Genomic DNA, 24,412 nt, shown 5'->3' with positions numbered 1-24,412 from the left:
TTGTTAATGTTTCCCCTCCGTGTAGCTCTTCTGCTCAGAATACAGCAACATGTGTGGAACACAGTGTCTGCTTCCTAGCCCCGGAAAAGATGCAGGGAGCGATTCTAGCTTTCAGAGGGCACCTTGCCCCTCCTGTCTTTGCAACCTGATCTGGCGGGGATCAATGTGAGGGTCTCAAATCAAAGGAGATGAGCAATCCTCATCAGCATCTCTTATTTTAGAGACTGGCTGTCGGACTCACCAGGTGAGGTTGGAGAAGTAGGTTTAGTTGGCTCTTTTCCTGCAAAGGAAGAGAGTTAGGAAAAGTAAAATGATTGGATCCCGTGAATGAGAGAAAACGAAGATGGTCTTCCTAAGCCATCAATCAATGCAATTTCATTCGCCTCACTGGAAAACTTGACGTGCGGCGAAGAGTGCATCGACGGGGGAGACAAAACCCCATTTTTTGATTCTGATGTTCAATCCGTATTTCAACTCTCTGAGTTTGTTTCATTCGAGCCACAGTGCAAGGAAATAGTTTTCGGTGTGTGCCTTTCTTAGGAAGGCATAGAGACTGTAGCACAACAGAATGGATGCGGCGTATGGGCCTCCGTGTCTGTATCGGGAGATTAGTCCTAGAAGAATATGTACAGGAATCTCTGGAAGTCCCAGGGGCTAAGAATTAGGAACGGAGGTGGGATACGCATGAAGAGCGAGGTTTGCGTTGTGAACAAAGCAAGCTAGAGATAACAGGAAACGTACACTTTATCCCCACGCACTGTCCACAAGAGTGGCCTTCAGTCGTCTATGGGGAAGCTTTGTGAGAGGGACTGCCGTTTTCTAAAAGACGCTCTCTTTTACAAGATTTCAATTTCCCCCTTCCCACAACTTGTATTCACCTTTTCTTAGGCAGTGAGCATCACAGCAAGGACACTTGGCTTTGCCGGGTAGGAGTAAGGCTAGGCTCCCTGGGTATGTCGTGTAGGACTGACTTTAAGGCACTGTGGAAATGGACCTTGGCAATTGATTGAAACACAGAAATGTCAGAGGGAGCTGAAGGGTGGGTTGGGAGTAGAGAGAAAGGCCGATGAATAGAAATGTTGCCGTGGCCTTCCGATGGCTTGGCGCCAAAGCCAACCAGCGTAGACATTCTTGGATAAAGAAGCCTACGTCGCGTAGGAGCAATTGAAAGAGAGCTGTTACACCGGTCGTTGCCTAAAGACCCGAAGGAAAGCAGCGACTGCAATTTACCTGTTGGTGTGGTCTCAGTTGATGTAGCAGTGGAGGAAACAGTTGTCAGCGTGGATTTTACGGTGCTTGGAGTGGTGGTCTCTGATGTGGAGCTTTCCATGGAAGTAGTAGTCGGGGTTGTTGTGGTCGGAGTGAGGGTTGTGAGCGTAGTTGGTGTGGTGGTTGTGGTGGGTGTGGTAATGGTAGTGGAAACAGTAGGCGTTGACTTGGATGTTGTGGTCTCAGTTGAGCTAGTGGGCAAGGTAGATGTGGTGAGAGAGTGGGTTGTGGACATAGTTGGTGTGGCGGTTGTGGGGGGTGTGGTAATGGTAACGGAAACGGTAGGAATTGGCTTGGGTGTTGTGGTCTCAGTTGAACTAGCGGGCAAGGTAGATATGGTAAGAGAGTGGGTTGTGGGTGTAGTGGGTGACGTGGATGTAGTAAAGCTTGTGGAAATAGTAGGAGTTGATTTGGATGTTGTGGTTTCTGTTGAGCTAGTGGGCAAGGTAGATGTGGAGAGAGAGTGGGTTGTGGGTGTCGTGGGTGAGGTGGATGTAGTAAAGGTTGTGGAAACAGTAGGCCTTGTTGTGATTTCAGTTGTGCTAGTAGGCAAGGTGGTTGTGGTCAGAGTGAGGGTTGTGAGCGTAGTTGGTGTGGTGGGTGTGGTAACGGCAGTAGAAACGGTAGGAGTTGGCTTGGATGTCGTGCTCTTCGTTGAACTGGTGGACGAGGTGGTAGCGGTCACTGTGAGCGTTGTGGGAGTGGTCGTTGTGGTAGTTGTGCTGGTTTCCGTAGAACTTGTGGAAAGTGTGGTCGTTGACAGAGGTGTACTTGTTGATTTGATTTTTACTGAGGGGGAGCTGGACTCTGTAGACGCAGTGGTTCTGGACGTTGTGGAGACAGGCGTGCTGGGAGTTGTTTTGCTGGTACTTGGTGGTGGTGTACTTTCTACCATCTTTGTTACTGCAAGGGAGAAATGTGAGTTGAGAGGGCGAAATTGACAGGAAAGATATAGATTACCGAGAAAACATTTGCAATTCCTTAATCATTTGGTAAACATGCCAAAGATGTTTTAGAGTGAGTGCCACTGTCTGCTCGATTGGGAGAGACCAATTAAGTAAAAAACTGACAGGTGGTCCCCTCACACAAATTAGTAAAAATGTAATGGGGCACCACTTGTGATAATTCCTTCAACTGCCAAGCTTGTGAAAGGAACACAATTGCGTAAATGCAAGTGCATTCACAGTTTTGTAAAGGAAACCAGATGTTTCTGGAAAGGAGTGGGCTGTGGGCTGCTTAGGGGCGGGGGTTAAATCCTCCTGACAGAAGATGTGGGGCTGATAAGCAGGCCACCTTTGACTGTTGTCGGGCAGTATAACGCTTCTTGGAATGTTTTGTGTAATGTCTGTTGCTGCTTTGCCTTGTGCGCATCTAATACTTTCTTGGTCACACCATAGGTCTAGGGAAACCTCCTTTCTTCGCTATGCCACGTAACCTTTCTGAGACAGAATGTGCATGCAAATATTGACCAAGCCATTGAAAATGAAGGCTGGCTTATTTTGTCTTGCAAGCATGGGTCCCTATTCCTGGAAGATGTTGAATGCCTTCTGCTGCCTTTTGTGGGCCCTGAGGATGGGAGCTGGGATCTCTTCCCCTCACAGGGTAGTTCCTCCATGCTTTGTTAATGTTTCCCCTCCGTGTAGCTCTTCTGCTCAGAATACAGCAACATGTGTGGAACACAGTGTCTGCTTCCTAGCCCCGGAAAAGATGCAGGGAGCGATTCTAGCTTTCAGAGGGCACCTTGCCCCTCCTGTCTTTGCAACCTGATCTGGCGGGGATCAATGTGAGGGTCTCAAATCAAAGGAGATGAGCAATCCTCATCAGCATCTCTTATTTTAGAGACTGGCTGTCGGACTCACCAGGTGAGGTTGGAGAAGTAGGTTTAGTTGGCTCTTTTCCTGCAAAGGAAGAGAGTAAGGAAAAGTAAAATGATTGGATCCCGTGAATGAGAGAAAACGAAGATGGTCTTCCTAAGCCATCAATCAATGCAATTTCATTCGCCTCACTGGAAAACTTGACGTGCGGCGAAGAGTGCATCGACGGGAGAGACAAAACCCCATTTTTTGATTCTGATGTTCAATCCGTATTTCAACTCTCTGAGTTTGTTTCATTCGAGCCACAGTGCAAGGAAATAGTTTTCGGTGTGTGCCTTTCTTAGGAAGGCATAGAGACTGTAGCACAACAGAATGGATGCGGCGTATGGGCCTCCGTGTCTGTATCGGGAGATTAGTCCTAGAAGAATATGTACAGGAATCTCTGGAAGTCCCAGGGGCTAAGAATTAGGAACGGAGGTGGGATACGCATGAAGAGCGAGGTTTGCGTTGTGAACAAAGCAAGCTAGAGATAACAGGAAACGTACACTTTATCCCCACGCACTGTCCACAAGAGTGGCCTTCAGTCGTCTATGGGGAAGCTTTGTGAGAGGGACTGCCGTTTTCTAAAAGACGCTCTCTTTTACAAGATTTCAATTTCCCCCTTCCCACAACTTGTATTCACCTTTTCTTAGGCAGTGAGCATCACAGCAAGGACACTTGGCTTTGCCGGGTAGGAGTAAGGCTAGGCTCCCTGGGTATGTCGTGTAGGACTGACTTTAAGGCACTGTGGAAATGGACCTTGGCAATTGATTGAAACACAGAAATGTCAGAGGGAGCTGAAGGGTGGGTTGGGAGTAGAGAGAAAGGCCGAGGAATAGAAATGTTGCCGTGGCCTTCCGATGGCTTGGCGCCAAAGCCAACCAGCGTAGACATTCTTGGATAAAGAAGCCTACGTCGCGTAGGAGCAATTGAAAGAGAGCTGTTACACCGGTCGTTGCCTAAAGACCCGAAGGAAAGCAGCGACTGCAATTTACCTGTTGGTGTGGTCTCAGTTGATGTAGCAGTGGAGGAAACAGTTGTCAGCGTGGATTTTACGGTGCTTGGAGTGGTGGTCTCTGATGTGGAGCTTTCCATGGAAGTAGTAGTCGGGGTTGTTGTGGTCGGAGTGAGGGTTGTGAGCGTAGTTGGTGTGGTGGTTGTGGTGGGTGTGGTAATGGTAGTGGAAACAGTAGGCGTTGACTTGGATGTTGTGGTCTCAGTTGAGCTAGTGGGCAAGGTAGATGTGGTGAGAGAGTGGGTTGTGGACATAGTTGGTGTGGCGGTTGTGGGGGGTGTGGTAATGGTAACGGAAACGGTAGGAATTGGCTTGGGTGTTGTGGTCTCAGTTGAACTAGCGGGCAAGGTAGATATGGTAAGAGAGTGGGTTGTGGGTGTAGTGGGTGACGTGGATGTAGTAAAGCTTGTGGAAATAGTAGGAGTTGATTTGGATGTTGTGGTTTCTGTTGAGCTAGTGGGCAAGGTAGATGTGGAGAGAGAGTGGGTTGTGGGTGTCGTGGGTGAGGTGGATGTAGTAAAGGTTGTGGAAACAGTAGGCCTTGTTGTGATTTCAGTTGTGCTAGTAGGCAAGGTGGTTGTGGTCAGAGTGAGGGTTGTGAGCGTAGTTGGTGTGGTGGGTGTGGTAACGGCAGTAGAAACGGTAGGAGTTGGCTTGGATGTCGTGCTCTTCGTTGAACTGGTGGACGAGGTGGTAGCGGTCACTGTGAGCGTTGTGGGAGTGGTCGTTGTGGTAGTTGTGCTGGTTTCCGTAGAACTTGTGGAAAGTGTGGTCGTTGACAGAGGTGTACTTGTTGATTTGATTTTTACTGAGGGGGAGCTGGACTCTGTAGACGCAGTGGTTCTGGACGTTGTGGAGACAGGCGTGCTGGGAGTTGTTTTGCTGGTACTTGGTGGTGGTGTACTTTCTACCATCTTTGTTACTGCAAGGGAGAAATGTGAGTTGAGAGGGCGAAATTGACAGGAAAGATATAGATTACCGAGAAAACATTTGCAATTCCTTAATCATTTGGTAAACATGCCAAAGATGTTTTAGAGTGAGTGCCACTGTCTGCTCGATTGGGAGAGACCAATTAAGTAAAAAACTGACAGGTGGTCCCCTCACACAAATTAGTAAAAATGTAATGGGGCACCACTTGTGATAATTCCTTCAACTGCCAAGCTTGTGAAAGGAACACAATTGCGTAAATGCAAGTGCATTCACAGTTTTGTAAAGGAAACCAGATGTTTCTGGAAAGGAGTGGGCTGTGGGCTGCTTAGGGGCGGGGGTTAAATCCTCCTGACAGAAGATGTGGGGCTGATAAGCAGGCCACCTTTGACTGTTGTCGGGCAGTATAACGCTTCTTGGAATGTTTTGTGTAATGTCTGTTGCTGCTTTGCCTTGTGCGCATCTAATACTTTCTTGGTCACACCATAGGTCTAGGGAAACCTCCTTTCTTCGCTATGCCACGTAACCTTTCTGAGACAGAATGTGCATGCAAATATTGACCAAGCCATTGAAAATGAAGGCTGGCTTATTTTGTCTTGCAAGCATGGGTCCCTATTCCTGGAAGATGTTGAATGCCTTCTGCTGCCTTTTGTGGGCCCTGAGGATGGGAGCTGGGATCTCTTCCCCTCACAGGGTAGTTCCTCCATGCTTTGTTAATGTTTCCCCTCCGTGTAGCTCTTCTGCTCAGAATACAGCAACATGTGTGGAACACAGTGTCTGCTTCCTAGCCCCGGAAAAGATGCAGGGAGCGATTCTAGCTTTCAGAGGGCACCTTGCCCCTCCTGTCTTTGCAACCTGATCTGGCGGGGATCAATGTGAGGGTCTCAAATCAAAGGAGATGAGCAATCCTCATCAGCATCTCTTATTTTAGAGACTGGCTGTCGGACTCACCAGGTGAGGTTGGAGAAGTAGGTTTAGTTGGCTCTTTTCCTGCAAAGGAAGAGAGTAAGGAAAAGTAAAATGATTGGATCCCGTGAATGAGAGAAAACGAAGATGGTCTTCCTAAGCCATCAATCAATGCAATTTCATTCGCCTCACTGGAAAACTTGACGTGCGGCGAAGAGTGCATCGACGGGAGAGACAAAACCCCATTTTTTGATTCTGATGTTCAATCCGTATTTCAACTCTCTGAGTTTGTTTCATTCGAGCCACAGTGCAAGGAAATAGTTTTCGGTGTGTGCCTTTCTTAGGAAGGCATAGAGACTGTAGCACAACAGAATGGATGCGGCGTATGGGCCTCCGTGTCTGTATCGGGAGATTAGTCCTAGAAGAATATGTACAGGAATCTCTGGAAGTCCCAGGGGCTAAGAATTAGGAACGGAGGTGGGATACGCATGAAGAGCGAGGTTTGCGTTGTGAACAAAGCAAGCTAGAGATAACAGGAAACGTACACTTTATCCCCACGCACTGTCCACAAGAGTGGCCTTCAGTCGTCTATGGGGAAGCTTTGTGAGAGGGACTGCCGTTTTCTAAAAGACGCTCTCTTTTACAAGATTTCAATTTCCCCCTTCCCACAACTTGTATTCACCTTTTCTTAGGCAGTGAGCATCACAGCAAGGACACTTGGCTTTGCCGGGTAGGAGTAAGGCTAGGCTCTCTGGGTATGTCGTGTAGGACTGACTTTAAGGCACTGTGGAAATGGACCTTGGCAATTGATTGAAACACAGAAATGTCAGAGGGAGCTGAAGGGTGGGTTGGGAGTAGAGAGAAAGGCCGATGAATAGAAATGTTGCCGTGGCCTTCCGATGGCTTGGCGCCAAAGCCAACCAGCGTAGACATTCTTGGATAAAGAAGCCTACGTCGCGTAGGAGCAATTGAAAGAGAGCTGTTACACCGGTCGTTGCCTAAAGACCCGAAGGAAAGCAGCAACTGCAATTTACCTGTTGGTGTGGTCTCAGTTGATGTAGCAGTGGAGGAAACAGTTGTCAGCGTGGATTTTACGGTGCTTGGAGTGGTGGTCTCTGATGTGGAGCTTTCCATGGAAGTAGTAGTCGGGGTTGTTGTGGTCGGAGTGAGGGTTGTGAGCGTAGTTGGTGTGGTGGTTGTGGTGGGTGTGGTAATGGTAGTGGAAACAGTAGGCGTTGACTTGGATGTTGTGGTCTCAGTTGAGCTAGTGGGCAAGGTAGATGTGGTGAGAGAGTGGGTTGTGGACATAGTTGGTGTGGCGGTTGTGGGGGGTGTGGTAATGGTAACGGAAACGGTAGGAATTGGCTTGGGTGTTGTGGTCTCAGTTGAACTAGCGGGCAAGGAAGATGTGGTAAGAGAGTGGGTTGTGGGTGTAGTGGGTGACGTGGATGTAGTAAAGCTTGTGGAAATAGTAGGAGTTGATTTGGATGTTGTGGTTTCTGTTGAGCTAGTGGGCAAGGTAGATGTGGAGAGAGAGTGGGTTGTGGGTGTGGTGGGTGAGGTGGTTGTAGTAAATGTTGTGGAAACAGTAGGCCTTGTTGTGATTTCAGTTGTGCTAGTAGGCAAGGTGGTTGTGGTCAGAGTGAGGGTTGTGAGCGTAGTTGGTGTTGTGGTTGTGGTGGGTGTGGTAATATGAGTGGAAACAGTAGGAATTGGCTTGGGTGTTGTGGTCTCAATTGAACTAGCGGGCAAGGTAGTTGTGGTAAGAGAGTGGGTTGTGGGTATAATGGGTGGGGTGGATGTAGTAAAGATTGTGGAAACAGTAGTTGATTTGGATGTTGTGGTTTCAGTTGAGCTAGTGGGCAAGGAGGTCATGGTGAGAGTGAGAGTTGTGGACGTAATTGGTGTAGGGGTTGTGGTATTGGTAGTGGAAACAGTAGGCCTTGTTGTGATTTCAGTTGTGCTAGTGGTCAAGGTGGTCATCGTTAGAGTGAGGGTTGTGAGCGTAGTTGGTGTGGTGGGTGTGGTTACGGTAGCAGAAAGTGAAGGAGTTGGCTTGGATGTCGTGCTCTTCGTTGAACTGGTGGACGACGTGGTAGCGGTTACTGTGAGCGTTGTGGGAATGGTCGTTGTGGCAGTTGTGATGGTTTCCGTAGAACTAGTGGAAAGTGTGGTCGTTGACAGAGGTGTACTTGTTGATTTGATTTTTACTGAGGGGGGGCTAGACTCTGTAGATACAGTGGTTCTGGACGTTGTGGAGACAGTTGTGATGGGAGTTGTTTTGCTGATGCGTGGAGGTGGTGTACTTTCTACCATCTTTGTTACTGTAAGGGAGAAATGTGAGTCGAGAGGGCGAAATTGAGAGGAGAGGTGCCTCCAGATTCGATGTGTTTGCAGTTCATAAATCATTTTTAAGAATTTTAACCACTAGAGATTACTCATTTCTAATTTCTTAAAATATTCAATAATCACAATCCCACAGTATCTTTTTTTCGAATGTTTTGTGTCTTACTATGTAATACCAAGGTATTTTTCACCATTGCATCTTAAAGATTTTAGAGGAAGGTGAAATAATCTTACAAGGACAAGAATGTTTTAACTATTGAGAGTGAGAAGACAGTAACTTATATCTTAAAGATAAATGTAACTGTTACATCACATTTATTTCCACTAACTATGGGACTAACACATTTATGGTTTATTAATTGTAGGGGTGATTCTAGTAGGCTCAAGTCCTGCTATGTAAAGATAAAAAAATGTTACATTTGAGTGAAAACAAATTAAGAAGCTATTCCCAATAGAAGAGTTTACAGAATGAGCAAAAATTGAAAAAATTGAAACAATCAGCAAGACATCCCTTAAATGTTGAATTGTTACATTTTTCATTGGCAATCTATTGCTGTAGACAATATTGAGGAAATCAGTACTTTGTTTTAATGGCCATCCTTTTGTAACATTTGTCAGTATGTTCATGTTTAAGGAGAACTTTATTTCTCAGGAATATGTACATATGGATTATCTGCAGATGGTATAGTGCTAATAACGAGGAGCCTGTAATTGTGATTGTTGTTTTATAACTTTGAAATGGTCCAGTAATATCCATCATCTGAATGCATAATAACTTTTTTTGCATGTTTGATCCTATCTCTAATATTAACTTCCTATCTATTTTTTCTCAGCTTGCCCATCACAGTGGTATGATGGGCATCACTTAATAAAGATTTGAAAAATAGTAAAAAGCATGTAGGTGAGGAAAAGGAACTTGTTAGATAAAGTTTAGTTACTGGATTCTATCCAATGCCAGAAGTTAACTCACTGTTGGAAAGAAAAGGTGTCAGGGAGCCAGTTATTTTCAGGAGTACTGAGATACTATAAAATGCTCAAGCTTATACATTTCATCACAACTATTAAAATCAACAAGAGCATTCCAGCTGCTATTTAATTCATAGTGCTTCATAGCCTGATATTTTTTAGTCACCTTTAACTACCCATATGATGTCAAGTTAGCAGTAGAACAACCCAGTTGTTCCAGGGGGGCATTGTGTTTGGATCAATAGTCATTATTAACCAATTGTTATTAAGAAAAAACCTCTCCTTCAAAATATTAGCTTAAACTTTTGCAGAGAAACAGGGTGACTATATGAATTTCTACTTACCGCAAGATTTACATTGTCCTTCCTCATGATCAAAGTATTCATTATGTGAGCAGTTGTAACAGCCTGGAGAGGGGGGGGAGAGAAGTATGTTATTCATTCCTCAGATTATAAGTATTTCCTATAATCTTTCTTCTAAATATGTAGTTACCTGCATATTATAATATGAAGTTAACAGATGATGAAAAGTGGTGTCTGTCATTTTAACCCGTGACAGCTTCAAAATTCCTTAAAGAAATTTCTCTTCATATGGTAAAAATCAGAAGCTTCAAATTTAAAACAGGCTGAGCTCATTAAAGCGCTCAGTATACGATGGATTATGTCAGTTGTTTATCATTGTGATAGTAGTAGTAGAAGGTAAAGATGAACATAATACAGTAAAACTATGTAATCACTGCTTCAGAAATTATGACACTGGAAACATCATTGTCTTAACCACTGGTTAATATAATAAAAACAACTATTCTGTTATTATTTTCAGCTTTGTAAAGTTATTGTGAGAATTACAACCACATACAATATTTTTGGGGACCATGTTATATTAAGTTTATGAATGGCCTATATCCCATTGTAATCTAGGGTTTGTATGTAACTCCAGATGTAACACAGCTCCTTCTCCAGAATCAGAAACAATGAGCTGTGTTTAAGGTGAATCACACAGGTTGTTAAAACCTCCGGAGAGGTACCACACCCAGGTGAACTTTCATATTCGGGTTCAAACTGTGTTTTTCAGAGACTGCTTGACAAAGAAAGGACTTCTGGTATAAAATGTCTGAGTTTAGACTAACACAGGACTGCCTTCTGACTCAGAAAATGGACAGGACCCTTGTGGAAGAGTTGGAAGAATTTTGTCTTACTAGGACCTTGAAGGCTGATGGGTGATGTCCAAGAAGCTTTTAGCATGCATATTGGAACTTTTATTGCTTTATGTGTTTTCTCTGTAATGCTTTTATCCTAAGAACACATTATTTAGCTTTTGTGAAGGCTTAATGGTAATTGGTATATACTCTTGTATCCCCTGGAGCAGTGTTTCTTAAACTTTTTGAGACCATGAAACACCAAAGAATAATATTTTTTTATGTGGAACACCTATGAAAATTGTCTTAAAAAAATTGTTGTCGCACAAAAAAAGACAAAAACAAAGAAGAGGTTGAGGCACACCTGCGAGTTGTTCACGGAACTCCAGTGTTCCGCGGAACATAGTTTAAGAAGCGCTGCCCTAGAGGATCGTTATCCACAGGTACAGGACCCTGGTCTGACCTGATGAGGAAATTGCAGTGAAATGCAAAGGGTCTGCAAGCCTAAACCCCCAGTCTAGCAGGAGACAGACATAGATCTCTACCTGAAAGGTGTGATGACAAGGAGCTTGAAGCCATGAGTGAGTGTCCTTGAGGAAGACTTGGGGTGGGAGTATAGTCAAAACTACAGTTAGCCCTGAAACTGTGAAATAATTACCTTCAATGTTGACATATTTGTAGTTCTGGTTTGGGCAATTACAGGGTCGGTAATGCCAGGTGCAATTTTGTTCATTCCAGTAATTGTAGCTGTAGGTGCCCTCACTGCCTGCCTTTTGGTGTGTGTTGAAGAAGTCACAATAGACAGCTGAAAAAAGCAATAACAAAAGAAAAGGTTGAAATTTTCAATTTCAATTTGAGGAAAATAATTCCGCAAAAGATTCAGAATAGGGGGAAGAAAGTCACTCAGTAGTACTTGGTAACTCATTGTAAACTCCCCGACCTCGACTCTGGGTGAAATGATTTGAATTTGTCTTCTAATAAGATGACTTAATTTCTTCCTTTCATAAGAAAAGGGGTAAAGGTATTTAGATATTTGTAATATATAATATACCAATGTACTGAATAGAAGCTATCAAGAACTATTGCTTTAAAGGTTTGTTTATAATGCTCTGTGAAACCAGTATATAACATTTATTCTAGATAGCAACTATAGATAATTTTTCTTTTTTTATGGAGCCCCAGTCAATATGCTTTCTCTGTTTATTTCTTTGTAATTTCATCTCAACTATGGGAAAAGATTGATGTTGGGTTTTTTTTGTAAACAACTTTGTGTTCCCTCTACTGCAGGGATGGGCAATAAGTGGCTTATGGGCCAGACAAGGTTCTTCAGGGTTAGCCCCTAGAGGGATGCTAATACTTTATTTACTGTGCATCCACAGGTATGGCCACTTGCAGCTCCTATGGATTATGGACACTGTTCCCGGACAATGGAGCTGCAGGAAGCCGTGTTCCAGTCTGCACTGCTTCCTGCAGCTCCCAGTGTCTGGGAAAGAGCGATGTGTAGCCAATAGGAGTTACAAGTGGCTGTACTTGCAGACGCACAGGTGAAGGAAGCATCTGGTTGGCCTACCAGGGACTAAGTGTGGTGAATCACCTCTGGCTTATTGCCCACCCCTGCTCTATTAGTTAGATGGCTGTCAGTTCTGCAGTAGCAACAAGGGAAATATATTGCCAGATTAGTATTTGTGACTGCTTGTTTTTTCTCCATTTCTTTGATGCAGTAATGTGTTTTTAGTGAATTTGGAGCTCATGAAATATGCAAGGTTAACTGTACTAGAGAATGAAACTATACACGTATCTAGAATCAGGGCTGGAGACAGACTTTGCCAGGCCCTAGGCCAGGGGTGGTCAAATAGCAGCCTGCAGGCTGGATTCAGTCTGCCAGGATTGGCCCCAGGCAGGCCCCCACACCGCCATCTTTATCTGCACCTCTGCAAGTACGTGGGATCACAGCTCCCATTGACTGCAGAGAGCCATTCCTGGCCAATGGGAGCTTTGATTGTCTGTACCTGAGACTGGATATGTAAATATATTGGCAGCAGCCCACCAGTAGCTAACCCTGGTGAACTGCTACTGTTTTATTGCCTGCCCCTGCCGTAGGCAATGGGAGGGGGGCAGAGTTAGGGACAGCCAGCACTCAGTGCCACTTGGACTGTTTTGCACAGGGCTCTGTCCACCACTGATGCCATGGTAGTGACAGCAGTGGCCTGGAGCACCAGGCTCTTTTAAACCACTGGACCTTAGGGCAACTTCCTCCTTTGTGTCCACCTTCTCCCATCAGCAGCCCTGTCTAGAGCACAGATACAATATTGGAAAATGGCTATACAAGCAATCCCCCATGCTGCTCCATCAGTGCACCTTGACATAATAATAAATAATAAATAATAATAATAATAAATGTGTCCCTTAAACACCTTTATAGTTGGGCAAAGTATAAAATGAAATGAAAAGAAAAGCTAGAAATAAAAATCACAGATGTTATTTTTTAAAGGTGGTCAAGAAACTTACGACAGAAGTCTGGGGTTCTCCAGTCAATGCAGACACCTACATCTAAGCACGCCTTGGCGTACACTGCAATGGCATCACACATGCATTCACAATCTCCTCCGGTGTCACACCCACAGGAATCTCGGACACAGGCTTCATAATACTGTGCCTGGTATACCTTTGGTGGAGAGAGAAGGAATAAATTAATTAACCAGGAATTTCTTGTATTCATGTGTTGGTCAATAAAGTGTCTTTCTTGTTTCTAGCTGGGCCAAGCCATACAAGTTAGCTCAAGGTGAAAGGAGAACATTCAGAACTCTGCTAAGTTATGAGTATCAATTATTCCTCTACTTGTTGTGTAGTAAAATAAGCACAGCAATCGTACAATTCTGATTCAAATGGTTATCTTTTGTAAAAGCAGAGGCACTGCAAAATATTAATGGAAAATTATGACATTTGAAGGATGTGCACAATATTTATGGTGAGGCAGGTCAAAGAATATATTTCATGCATGTAGCATGAATACATCTTGTGGAAGAGGAAGTGTTGAAGTGTGAGTGGATCATCCTTGGAAGAATATAGAATAAGTATAAACAAGGCCAAAAACTTGCTTACCTTACTGTGACAGGGAGCAAACACCTGGCTGTTGATGATGGAACACTTCCTCTGTGCCCAAGCTTTACGATAAGGGTTCTTGCTACAGGGATCAACTATAAATAACACATCCCCACACAGAGGATTTTCCTTCCACGAATTTACAAACTCCAGTTCATTTGCTGCCACGTATTTGCTTCGGGTTTCAAAGTCATCTTTCATGTTCCCATTGTAATTCCCACACAAACCACAGAGATGATTCTAGCGGAAGAAACGACAGCATTAATATTAGATCATCCCCATTTGCTAATTACAACCAATTGTCCGAATTCTCCTTTTTATCTGCATTACTTCCTCTGAAGTACTGTGCCTGAAGTACTGTGCCTCATAGTTTGTTTCTTATAGATGGGGCCTTTCTCGTTAAATGAACAATGTAAGGAAATAGTGGTGTGCTTCCTCTATAATGTTCACACCCACAGATATTATTTGCTCCTTAAAAGGTCAAAATCAATCAAAATGTCCTGTACAAATTTTCCTGTCATGTTGATTAATGAAAGAATGTGCTGTCATTTGGATAGCATATTAGCTATCAACCCAAAGATTCATGTTGTTGTGAAGTTGGGAATCAGATAAAAGCATCCTTCACTGAAGATCTCAGGAGGAATGGGAGTTATGAGTGACCTTTCTAGAAGACCCCTGCTCCTGAAGAAAATTGCAATTGTTCTTTCATATGCAGTTTGATTTGAATGTGGGGATGAATGTACTTAAAAAAGAAAGTTAAGGAAAGTTTATCAGGAAGTTACTCTGAATTACCTGTGCTTCTCTGAAGATCTTGATGAAAACATTCATGTGCTTGTTCCAGATAAGAGTCATGTTGTATTTTCCTGGGATAATGATATCGAACATCAGGTGAAGGGCATTCTTTTTCACGTGGAATTGTGTCAGAGGATTTTCCCCATATACAGAGTAGGTTTCATCTGCCAGTATAACTGTCATGTTCTGAAAGCAAATTGGCCTGTAAGTTATAATATTGCTCTCAGTATGTCTCAGATTGTTCTATCTTTATGTCATTACTAGGACTCACTAAAGGGTTCTGCTACAGATTGTCTTTTCTCTGTTTAGCTGAATCTGTTGTGGTTAGATCTTGGAGAATTATTTGTCAGGTGAGTCACAGTTCTTAGATGATGAGCATCTCTGCCTGAGATCTGGTCTACACTAGAGACCTATATCAGTATGTGATGACACAGTCGGGGTTCCCCCGATCCTCCACCCCCATAGCAGCAAGAACAGAATCCGCCAGCAGTAGAATAGCGAGGTTTTATTGCTCCTTCAGGATACAGCACAGCATAGACGTGGTGTGTTGACAGGATTCAGGGCCAGAGTGTTTCGGACCCCTTGGCTTAGGGGTCCATTACCCCTAGCCCTCAGCCCCAGCAACCTCAGTCTGTCTCCCTCATGGTTCCAGCCCCAGGCTGACCTTTTCCCCAGCGCACACTTCCTTTGTCCTGTCTCTTCCCTTAACCAGTAGAACCGGTTTGGCCACTGTCCTGAGGTCCCTTTTGCTGGGATGTGCTTATAGACAACCGCCAGTGGGTGTCCTCCACAGCCTACCGCCCAAGCATAGCAACCAGGAAGGTACTCACACTACACCGCACAGTATAACTATATTACTCAGCGGTGTGAAAAATCCACATCCCAAGTGACATATTTAGACTGACCTATCCCCATGTGTAGACAGCGCTGAATCAATGAGACAGCTTTTCCCCTCGACATAGTTACTGCCTCTCAGGGAGATGAATTAACTCCCCTAATGGGAGAGTTCTCTCACATCGGTATAGATCATCTTCATTGAAGCGCTACAGCAGTGCAGATACAGCTATGTCCATATGATGTTTTAAGTGTAGACTTGTCTTCATGAGTGTCTATCTCTCAACATAATTTCTGAGGTGTAAATGTAGTCTGTTATGATTTTGTATGAAAACAAAGTGCATGAATCCAAAACATTATTCTCTTCTTTCATTTGCACCTATCCCATGCAAAGATAAAACCTAGTCTGCCCCCAGCTGCCTGGATTTGTTTTATGAGTATGCAAATTTTGATGAAGAACATGAAGGAAACTCATCACGTTTCGTGGTCAGTTTAGGGTGCAGCAGCTCTTTGTAATGGACTGTTTTGTTGTCTATATCACTGACATCGCCCTTGTATTATTTGTGTGCAGTTAGCTGAAGCACACAGTTTTATTTCCATTATTTTAAATGAGTAGATGCAAAGTCACCTAGAGAAATGGTAGCTCACATTGACTTGATCAGTTCTACTTTTCATTCATCCCTGTACCTTTACTTATTTCCTGAGAGCAGAGGTGCACAACAACAGTTATCTTTGGAAAGCAGTGCTCCTCTGGAGCAAGTAGTTAGGAGTTAGATGCAAAAGAAGCTACTGCTAGCTTCTTCAGTAAAGCCTTGCTGTTGCTCATTAACAAGCTGGCAAGTGTGTACTGTAGGGAGTAATAGTCCCCTGGTCAAGAATGCCACTGTTGTCTGTGGTCCTTGTTTGATTTTCTGTTGAAGCGTGACTCTGGGGTAATCTGATATTGCTGTACTTTTGGCTCCCTCAGGACTCAGAACCAAATGTCAAGAGAGGATGGAACTTCTCAGGTCACAAAGGAAATTTTAGTCACTTTTTCTTGTATACATGTGCATCAACAATGAGTTATTAGAGGAACTAGAGGCAGTTGGAGACTGGATTAGAGTCACATTTCCTGTCCATGATGTGACTTCCTTAATGTCATACAACTGCCTTCTTGGTTTCATTCTATGCCCCATAGTTAATACTCTTCTCCAACGTGAAGACAAATTCCAAGGCTTTACTCTCATGACTTCTAGAGAGGCCATAACTCTGGGGACTGTAAGACTGTGATAGGGATTTCAAACTGAGATATTATGTTTACAAACAACTTCAAAATTCTAGATCATCAAGTAGACTGTCCAATAGGACTTGACCATAGATGCCTACACTGATAATGAAGTTTGACCTGGATGGATAACAGCAGCATTAATGTTCTTACCCCAAGTTGGATCTTGATGGATCTGGAGCAGGTGACTCCTGATTTACCACAGATGACATTCTCAGTCACAATTTTAAAGGTGGAATGAGAGCTATTCATACCACAGCCATCCTAAAGAAGAGAAGTAAGAATTGCTTAACCCTTTGAGAAGTTAAAGTAACAGAGTGAACAAGAAGATGCAGTGTGCTGGGTTATCACTTCAGGGTGTTTGCCTCTCCACATAAAAGTCTCAAACGATATCTCCACTCACTTTGTTACAAGGTCTAATCCTAACTCTGACTGACTTCAAATCCAATTACCAGAGATCAGTGAAATCACTGCAGGGGAATTTATGTACATTCATTCCTCAGCAGCTGGGGTATTCAAACTACTGATTGAGTGTTAAGAATTACATTGCTTTACTAGAAAACACCAGCTCGTTTGTGCAATGTATGTGGATAGGTCATCCACAGACACTCAAGTGTGTTAGATGTTATGAAAGATCCTAAGATTTCTTATACAATAAAACTCCATTGCTCCGGCATCCAATGCTCCGGCACTCCTGATGGTCTGGCACCATAGGGAACCCAGAAGTGCTCCAGGCAGCCGGACAATTGGAGCTGCTCTGCGCCCGGCTTCCCCGATTCAGCCACTGCTGAAACTGACCAGCAGCTGAATCAGGGAAGCCGGGGTGCAGAGCAGCTGGGGTGCTGCCGGGTTGGTCCTATAGCGCTGCCCCTCGGGGCTTCAGGACCAACCTGGCAGCACCCTAGCTGCTCTTGGGGACGCCTGGCAGCTAGGGTGCTGCCAGGTTGGTCCTGAAGCACTCCAGCTGCTCTGCCCCAGGCGTCCCCGATTCAGTGGCTGCTGAAACTGACCAGCAGCTGATTCCAGGAAGCCCGGGGCAGAGCAGCTGGGGTGCTGCCAGGTTGGTCCCACAGTGCCGAGGAGCACCCCAGCTGCTCTGTCCCAGGCGTCCCCAAGAGCAGCTGGGGTGCTGCTGGGTTTGTCTCGCAGCGCCGAGGGGTGGTGCAACCAGACAAACCCAGCAGCACCCCAGCTGCTCTGCCGCAGGTGTCCCTGATTCAGCTGCTGCTGAAACTGACCAGCAGCGGCTGAATCGGGGATGCCTGGGGCAGAGCCGGACTATCGAAAGGAGGGGCTAGGAGGGGTGTGGGGTGGCATCCCTCCACCCCACCCCAGAGCCCTCATAGCCCCCCCTTCCGATAGTCCGGCGTATCTGATAATCCGGCACCCCCTGGGTCCTAAAGGTGCCGGATTATCTGAAGTTTACTGTAACATGTTTGATTGGTGTTTTTGTTGTTGTTGTTTGTTTTTGTATGTGTGACAGCTTTTGAGCTGAGGTATTGAAATGAGCACTAAATATGTCAGAGTTCATATTGTCCTGGTACATATGGTATCTTTTTAGGGTATTTCTATAACCCGCAGTTTAAATCAAGCCATTTCCCGGCTATCAGTACTTTGCCATCAGAAGCAGTAACACTGACATTACCGTAGCAAGGGTGTATTCACAGTTGCCATCAAATACAAAGCGCTGTCCATCAAAAGTGGTGACATGTCCTTCGCCATAGAGGGTACACGTTGAGGAGCATCTAGATTTCTGAACACATTTCCATTTTCCTCTTGCGCAGGTGCTAGTGGTGAGAAGAAAATTCTTGTTAGGAAGATTTCGAAGACATGCTGCTTTAACTCATCTCTGCAGATACATATTTTGTGTACATACTGTATTAACTACATTGACCTAGTTTATATATGCAGTGTGGTCAAATTATGACTAAAATGGCAACTGTAACTTCAAAATTTCTTCACTTTTGTGAAAATTAGTGCACGCTAAAGATGAAGTATATTTTCCCATAATTTACCTTAAAAAGAGAAAAAACATGAGGCAATTACAGGTTACTTTGCCTTGAGTAAACAGCAGACACTAGCTCTTTTTGTTGTCACTAAAGCAGATTTGCTGCCCTTTTTAGGTTATTTTAATAAGAAGGTAGAACTGGAAATGGAGCAACTGCTGTTGCTCATTAACTCATGTTAATGAGTCAGTTGATCTTTCTAGGGAGAGGATGCAGATTGTGCTTGCACCTTCAGTTATGTGGAATTGATCCACTTTTCTAGTATGGCTTATAGTTTGAAGGTGCTCTTGGATCCCCCACTGCTTCTGAAGGTCAGATAGCAGCAACTATCCTTAAAGCTTTATCCTTTTTGTGGCTGATGAGGAGACTACAACGTTTCCTGTCAAATATAGACATTGTCACATTTATCCATGGCTCTATCACCTCCATGTTTTATCACTATGGCAGCATTTATTTAACGCTGACCCTCAACTGCTGCTGATCCTTCTCCTTGAAACCATACTGTTGCACTGTGTAATTGTGCAGGCTAGACAAATAGAAAACTGGCAAAGAGTATGTCTAAACTATGTTCTATTTTGGAAAGAAGATTTTCTTCTGATCTCACTTTCGAAAGCAGAGCTTTTGAAAGTGAAACTAGTCTGGACACGGGTTTTTTTTGGGAAAAAACCCCTTTTTCGAAAAAACCGTGTAAAACTCATTTTTTAAGGAAGAGTGGTTTTTTTTTAAAATTTTTTTTTTTTTTTTTTAAACGTGTCCAGACTAGTTGCACTTTAGAAACCTCCACTTTTGAAAGTAAGATCGGAAGAAGTTATGCAAGTTCCCGCAGAATTTGCATATCCTCTTTTGAAAATAGAGCGTAGTCTAGACATAACGAAAGAGAAAACTTGTAGAGTCTTACCAGCTTTTGCATTCAGTGTGGATTTCTTCTCCTTTTTTATAAGAGATGCCCCCATATTCACAAGGACACTTATCTGGTGGTACACACATTCCATCTAGATTTTCATATAGCCCATCAGCGCAGATACAGCCTGATTCACACTTAGTGGGTACCTGGAGTAGACCAGAAAAGTGCAACATGAGTCATAAAAAATGATGCATGAAGGAAATGAATGTAAAAAGAATGGACTAAAATATTTTGTTTTTGTTTGACCTATAATCTCTCTTCAATTTTGCTCTGTGTGATTTATTTAGTGCCAAGAGTCAGCCAAATCACTTTTACCTGTGCACTAGTTTAACTGCAGCTGTAAAATTTAGCTAATGTCTATGTCAATAAGCTATTTCATGGGTACCAACTTCTCAGACAATTGGAGAATAATATGTGTGTCTTTACAGCCTAGAAATCTGTTAGATTATAATTCTGCTAATTGATCTGTTTCTTTATTTACTAAGAATTCTTTATTACATCATTATATATATAAATTGATATATACTGTGACTTATAATTCTTTTCCTGTAATCAATCAGCATTTGATTCACTCAACATTTTTTAAAAATGGATCTATTTCTTGATATAATCTTTTATTGTTTGTCATGGAAATCTACAGGGTAGATTATTAAATAAGTATTGCAGTTTTCATGAAGATTCACTGTCACACCATTATCAATTGATAGCTCTTATATGGCCTCCAGTACTATGGTATTTGAATACCTATCTGAAATATATTTATCCTCAGAACACTTCTATGACTTAGGCAAGTACTACTACCGAGGAGGAACTGAGAAACAGAGAGCGTGTCAGATTTTTTAAGGCATTTAGGTGCCTTGTGCAATTTTCAAAACTAATTGATTTTAATGGGTATTAGGCTCCTAGATGCTTTTGACAATTCTCTTATGGATCTAAATGTATTTAAAAATCTAGCACTAGGAAACTTGCCCAAGACAGCATAGGAAGTCTGTGACAGAGAAATGAATTGAATGTGGGTCTTCCCAAGCCCCAAAATTGCTTCACCCTTCCTCTCACTGTACGTTTCCATTACAGAGATGTGATCATAGAAATGTGGAACTCACACATTTAATTCCAGTGGCCAGCATCTGACAGGTAGGGGAACAGGCGGCTCCATATTTGTTATCTGAACGCTGTGAACATGACACATATTTTTTAGGAGGCTTGCAGTTTTCTAGTGAGGGAAAAAAAGAGAAACAGGAAGTTATGAGGGGATAATTCTGTAATATGGGAACAGGCCCACCGATGGGAGGAGGCAAAGCAGGCAAATGTCCCAGAGCCCATGGTTCGAAAGAACCACTGCAGCAGCAGCAGTTGGAACTCTGGACCCTTTAAATCACTGCCAGAGACCTGGGTGGCACTAAGGGCTGACTGAATATGGGGACGCAGCATAATCCAGGTGGCACTGAGAGCTGGCTGCCTCCCTTCTGCCTGAGGTGCCTTCTCTTTCAGAAATGTGGAGCAGGACTCCCCCACACACACCTTGCCCAGGAGCCTAGCAATTCTGTCCCCTCCCCTCTTTGCATGGGAATAATAATGCTTTTGAAGGTGAAAGTAAACTGTACCCAAATACATACCTGCAGGGTCTTGAGGTCTGCCAGTGCAACTCAGGTTTCCATTAACACAGTAGCTAGAAAATAAAAGAGAATTTCATGGCTCATCCCTTATGGGACAGTTAACACTCAAGTTGTTCCATGGTTTTAATTTTTTCTTTTTGAATGTGATCTCCTCCTAAGAAAACAATGTTCAAGCTTTTTGTCAAATAACTTCACACTTTTGCAAGAAGCAAACACCAGCTGTGCCTCTTGCTCCTCCCAGTTCCTCCAAAATGAAATACAAGTCAACATGCTTTCTCTTTTGACTGCAAAAATACAATCAACAATGTCAGTTGTGTATGCAATTTATTTAGGTGTTGGCAGAGCACCAACCTAATTCTTATACCTCCTAGTGCTTCTCTAGCAATACCAGAGAAGACTAGATTTTATCTGCCTAATATTGCCAGGGTAAAAGAGAACAAAACAATTTAAAAAACCCACCTTTTCGATCCCTGTTTCCAAACACGTGAACAAACACCCTTCCCTTTGCTTTATGTTCATTTAATTTAACTCTCAAACTTACCAGGTAATACCACCAATTATGGTTGACTGATCAGGCAGAATGAACCTCTTATCTTCTAGGTAGCAGGGACACATGGATTTACGAACACATTCACTTCTGTGGTTCAAGTAGGTACCCTTGGGACAGTTGCAGCCATCAATAGGGATGTCAGTAGGATAACATTCCAAAGCTTGGTTGGAAAGTGACAGGCATGTCCTATCACAGGCTTCAGTGTGGTAGCTGAATGTCTGATTGCCAGTACAGGAAATGGCTGTAAAATGAAGACAAGAACGGGAGTTGTACTTTATTTCCCTGATCTTCCCCAGAGTGGTGCTGGAGCCAGGGGAACGTGCTTCATTATATAAGGCCAACAATTTCATTGTCAACTGTTTTCTCTTGCTTCCCTCTCTGAATGTACAACCAATCAAAGCACAGTTCCTCAGTAAGCTATGCTGCCAGCAGAGTCTCTGGGAGTAGAGTAGTCTCTGCAGCCCATCCTTGTAAAAACCTCAGGATCTGAAGGATTTCCCTGAGATGTAAAACCAGCTGACCTTCTGTGTGATTCGCCAGGATGGTGATTATGGGGTTGTGTGTATTGAAGCACTCATAGTTGTATGAGAGACTTTTGCATCTTTGTGCTTCTTCCTTTTGAGTAGGTGATAACGCTCTGAGAACATGCCACTGTTTTGCATATTTTGCATTTACAGTCCTTCTGAAATCAAGCCACTGCTAAAATGCAAATTCAGTAGAAGTGTGGTGAGGCAGCAGCCCCACATTGACTGGAAAGGGTTAAAGCTGGCTGGAGGGGGGGGGGGCATGCACAGCCCTGGCTAATCAGGGAGAAGTTTTTAAGGAGCCAATCAGGGTGTAGCTTGTTGAGGCAGCCCTGTATAAAAGAAGCTGCTCAGCAGAGAGGGGCAGTTAGGTCCTGACAAGAGAAGGTACAGGACTGGTTTCCTCAGAGAAAGCACCTTTAATAGAGCAGTGCAGAGCAGGCTGAGAGGGGCTCAAGAGAAATGCTCTAGCCTAATACCTGCCAGGCTGCAGGCCTTGCTAGAAGAGTTAGGAGGGTGCAAAAGTCACAGGTAAAGTGGCCTAGGAAAATAGAGGCAGTAGAGGGAGGGCAGGACAAGGCTGCCACTGGAGGGTCCCTGGGTTGAAACGCAGAGTAGCAGGCAGGAGTGGGTTTCCCTTGCCCCCTTGCAGCACACCTTGCTATCAAGGCATGGCCTATACAGACTGTGGTTTGCCCATGAGTTAAGGGGCTGGACATTAGAGTCACAATTGGCCACAGTGGCGGGTAGAACTGAGAACTGCTGATATCACCCTGGGAAGAAGGTGTGGCCTTCACATACAGACTGTGGCTTGCTACTGAGACAGAGGGGATAGTCTTGGAGGCCACAGTTGGCCACAGTGGCAGTAGAGACTCAGGACTGCTGATGCACCCCCAAAAGGGAGATGAGAGAACACTGGAGTATGCACTGCTGGAGGCCAACGTACTGCAGAGGACGCCAGGGTCTGGGAGCGATTCAGGTCTAAGACACAAGTGTGGATCACAGATGGGTGAGAGAATGTCAGAAGGGGACACCCTGCTGAGAAAGGACTAATTCCTCAGAGTTACCAGCATGTGGTGCTGCAATGGTGAGTCCCCGCCCCATGACAAGAAGTATCTACAACAGTGATTTTTTGTGTGCCTGAAACTACTTCATGATGATGACATTTTGGTAGATTACAGAGAATTTTGGAATTGGTCTCAACTCAGGAAAGGTCAGCACAGGCCTATTTTATCCCACATCAAACAATGGAATTTTCCAAATGGAAGTATGGTTTTCTTATTTCTCTAGGTAATGGCAATGGAATATATACATCTGATTACAAACTTTTAAGAGCCAGACGGGGCTCACTTACTGCAGTTGTCCATAGCATCCCTCCAGTTTATGAGGATCAGTCCCATTGAAGCACACACTCTTGCATAAGATCCCAGGGTGGAGCAAATATAAGGAAAGGTCTCCTCATAGTTACAGGCTTGGTAGACGCATCTCTGAAAGCAAACATACAGAGTATTGTTAGGTCAGATGTTTGAAGTGATCAGCATGCTAAGAAATCAGAAATGGAAAATAATATAATTCACAGACTACAAGTAAGAAGTGCAAATGAATATATCTGTCTGATGTACATAAAAATAAACTTAGCACTTTAACTTTTACATTTCTTTTCATCTGTAGATTTCAAAATGTTCACAAAGCTGAACGAGTATCATTACCTCTATTTTACGATAGGAAAACTATGCTCAAAAGGGTTAAGTAACCTCAAATATGTCTGCTTGGGGAAATTTCTTGGGAAATACTCAACTCCTTAGCAGTGTGAAAAAAAACCCCTATCCTCTTGTTCCAGGTACCTAGGAGACAGCAGTCTCTGATCATACCAGACTTTGCCTGTCTAAGGAGAGAGGTGTTTTTAAATGATTCTTGGTCCAAAGCCCCTCTTGTGTTTCCAAACAATGTAGTATTTCTCACTGCCTCACCTCAGGACCTTAGCAGAAGTTCCTACCTTGTAAAAAGGAGCAGGATTCACCACAGAGTGGCATTTCTCAAACACTGTGCCCTTCTTAGTAAGAATGGAGCAATGGGTCTCTGCAGACATTTCTAAATGAGAGAAACAGTCATGGATGTTAAGAAACAGAGGTATAAAGAAGAAAAAGAAGGCAGAATTTGTCTTATTTTAATTTACTGAGAAGGTAATACTGGTTGTCAGTCATATCACTGGAAAGCCAGAGACTTAAGATCTCAAAGGACTTCATGATATCAGGGGAGTACTAATGGAAGTCCTCCAATTTATCAAGGATACTTCAAACCCCCATTCAGATCTTTAGAGAGGGATCTTATAGATTGGTTTAGTAAAATTATAGTCTAGAAATCTACATCTTCCTATAGAAGAAGGAATCAGTGATGTAT

General features: G+C 43.7%; 1 protein-coding gene across 1 annotated transcript in view; it reads right to left on the bottom strand.

Annotated features, from left to right (window-relative positions):
• The window catches only part of LOC102443629 (uncharacterized), a 119,105-nt gene that overhangs the window by 57,538 nt on the left and 37,155 nt on the right, over positions 1 to 24,412 (bottom strand). The window contains exons 17-35 of the mRNA XM_089778837.1: positions 24,009 to 24,103; positions 23,367 to 23,499; positions 21,480 to 21,729; positions 20,939 to 20,991; positions 20,426 to 20,535; positions 19,317 to 19,468; positions 18,058 to 18,199; positions 16,566 to 16,676; positions 14,315 to 14,500; positions 13,523 to 13,762; positions 12,929 to 13,085; positions 11,079 to 11,225; positions 9,627 to 9,689; positions 7,005 to 8,294; positions 6,016 to 6,054; positions 4,118 to 5,059; positions 3,129 to 3,167; positions 1,231 to 2,172; positions 242 to 280 (exon numbers count right to left, since the gene is read on the bottom strand). Of these exons, the coding sequence (XP_089634963.1) occupies positions 242 to 280; positions 1,231 to 2,172; positions 3,129 to 3,167; positions 4,118 to 5,059; positions 6,016 to 6,054; positions 7,005 to 8,294; positions 9,627 to 9,689; positions 11,079 to 11,225; positions 12,929 to 13,085; positions 13,523 to 13,762; positions 14,315 to 14,500; positions 16,566 to 16,676; positions 18,058 to 18,199; positions 19,317 to 19,468; positions 20,426 to 20,535; positions 20,939 to 20,991; positions 21,480 to 21,729; positions 23,367 to 23,499; positions 24,009 to 24,103 (5,130 nt within the window). The remainder of the gene's footprint in view (positions 1 to 241; positions 281 to 1,230; positions 2,173 to 3,128; positions 3,168 to 4,117; positions 5,060 to 6,015; positions 6,055 to 7,004; positions 8,295 to 9,626; positions 9,690 to 11,078; positions 11,226 to 12,928; positions 13,086 to 13,522; positions 13,763 to 14,314; positions 14,501 to 16,565; positions 16,677 to 18,057; positions 18,200 to 19,316; positions 19,469 to 20,425; positions 20,536 to 20,938; positions 20,992 to 21,479; positions 21,730 to 23,366; positions 23,500 to 24,008; positions 24,104 to 24,412) is intronic.

Source organism: Pelodiscus sinensis, chromosome 5 (assembly GCF_052426305.1).
Source record: "Pelodiscus sinensis isolate ZL-2025 chromosome 5, ASM5242630v1, whole genome shotgun sequence".
In the NCBI taxonomy this organism is placed as follows: Eukaryota; Metazoa; Chordata; order Testudines; family Trionychidae; genus Pelodiscus; species Pelodiscus sinensis.
The sequence above is the reverse complement of the archived record's forward strand: the minus strand, read 5'-3'. Positions and strand labels throughout refer to the sequence as shown.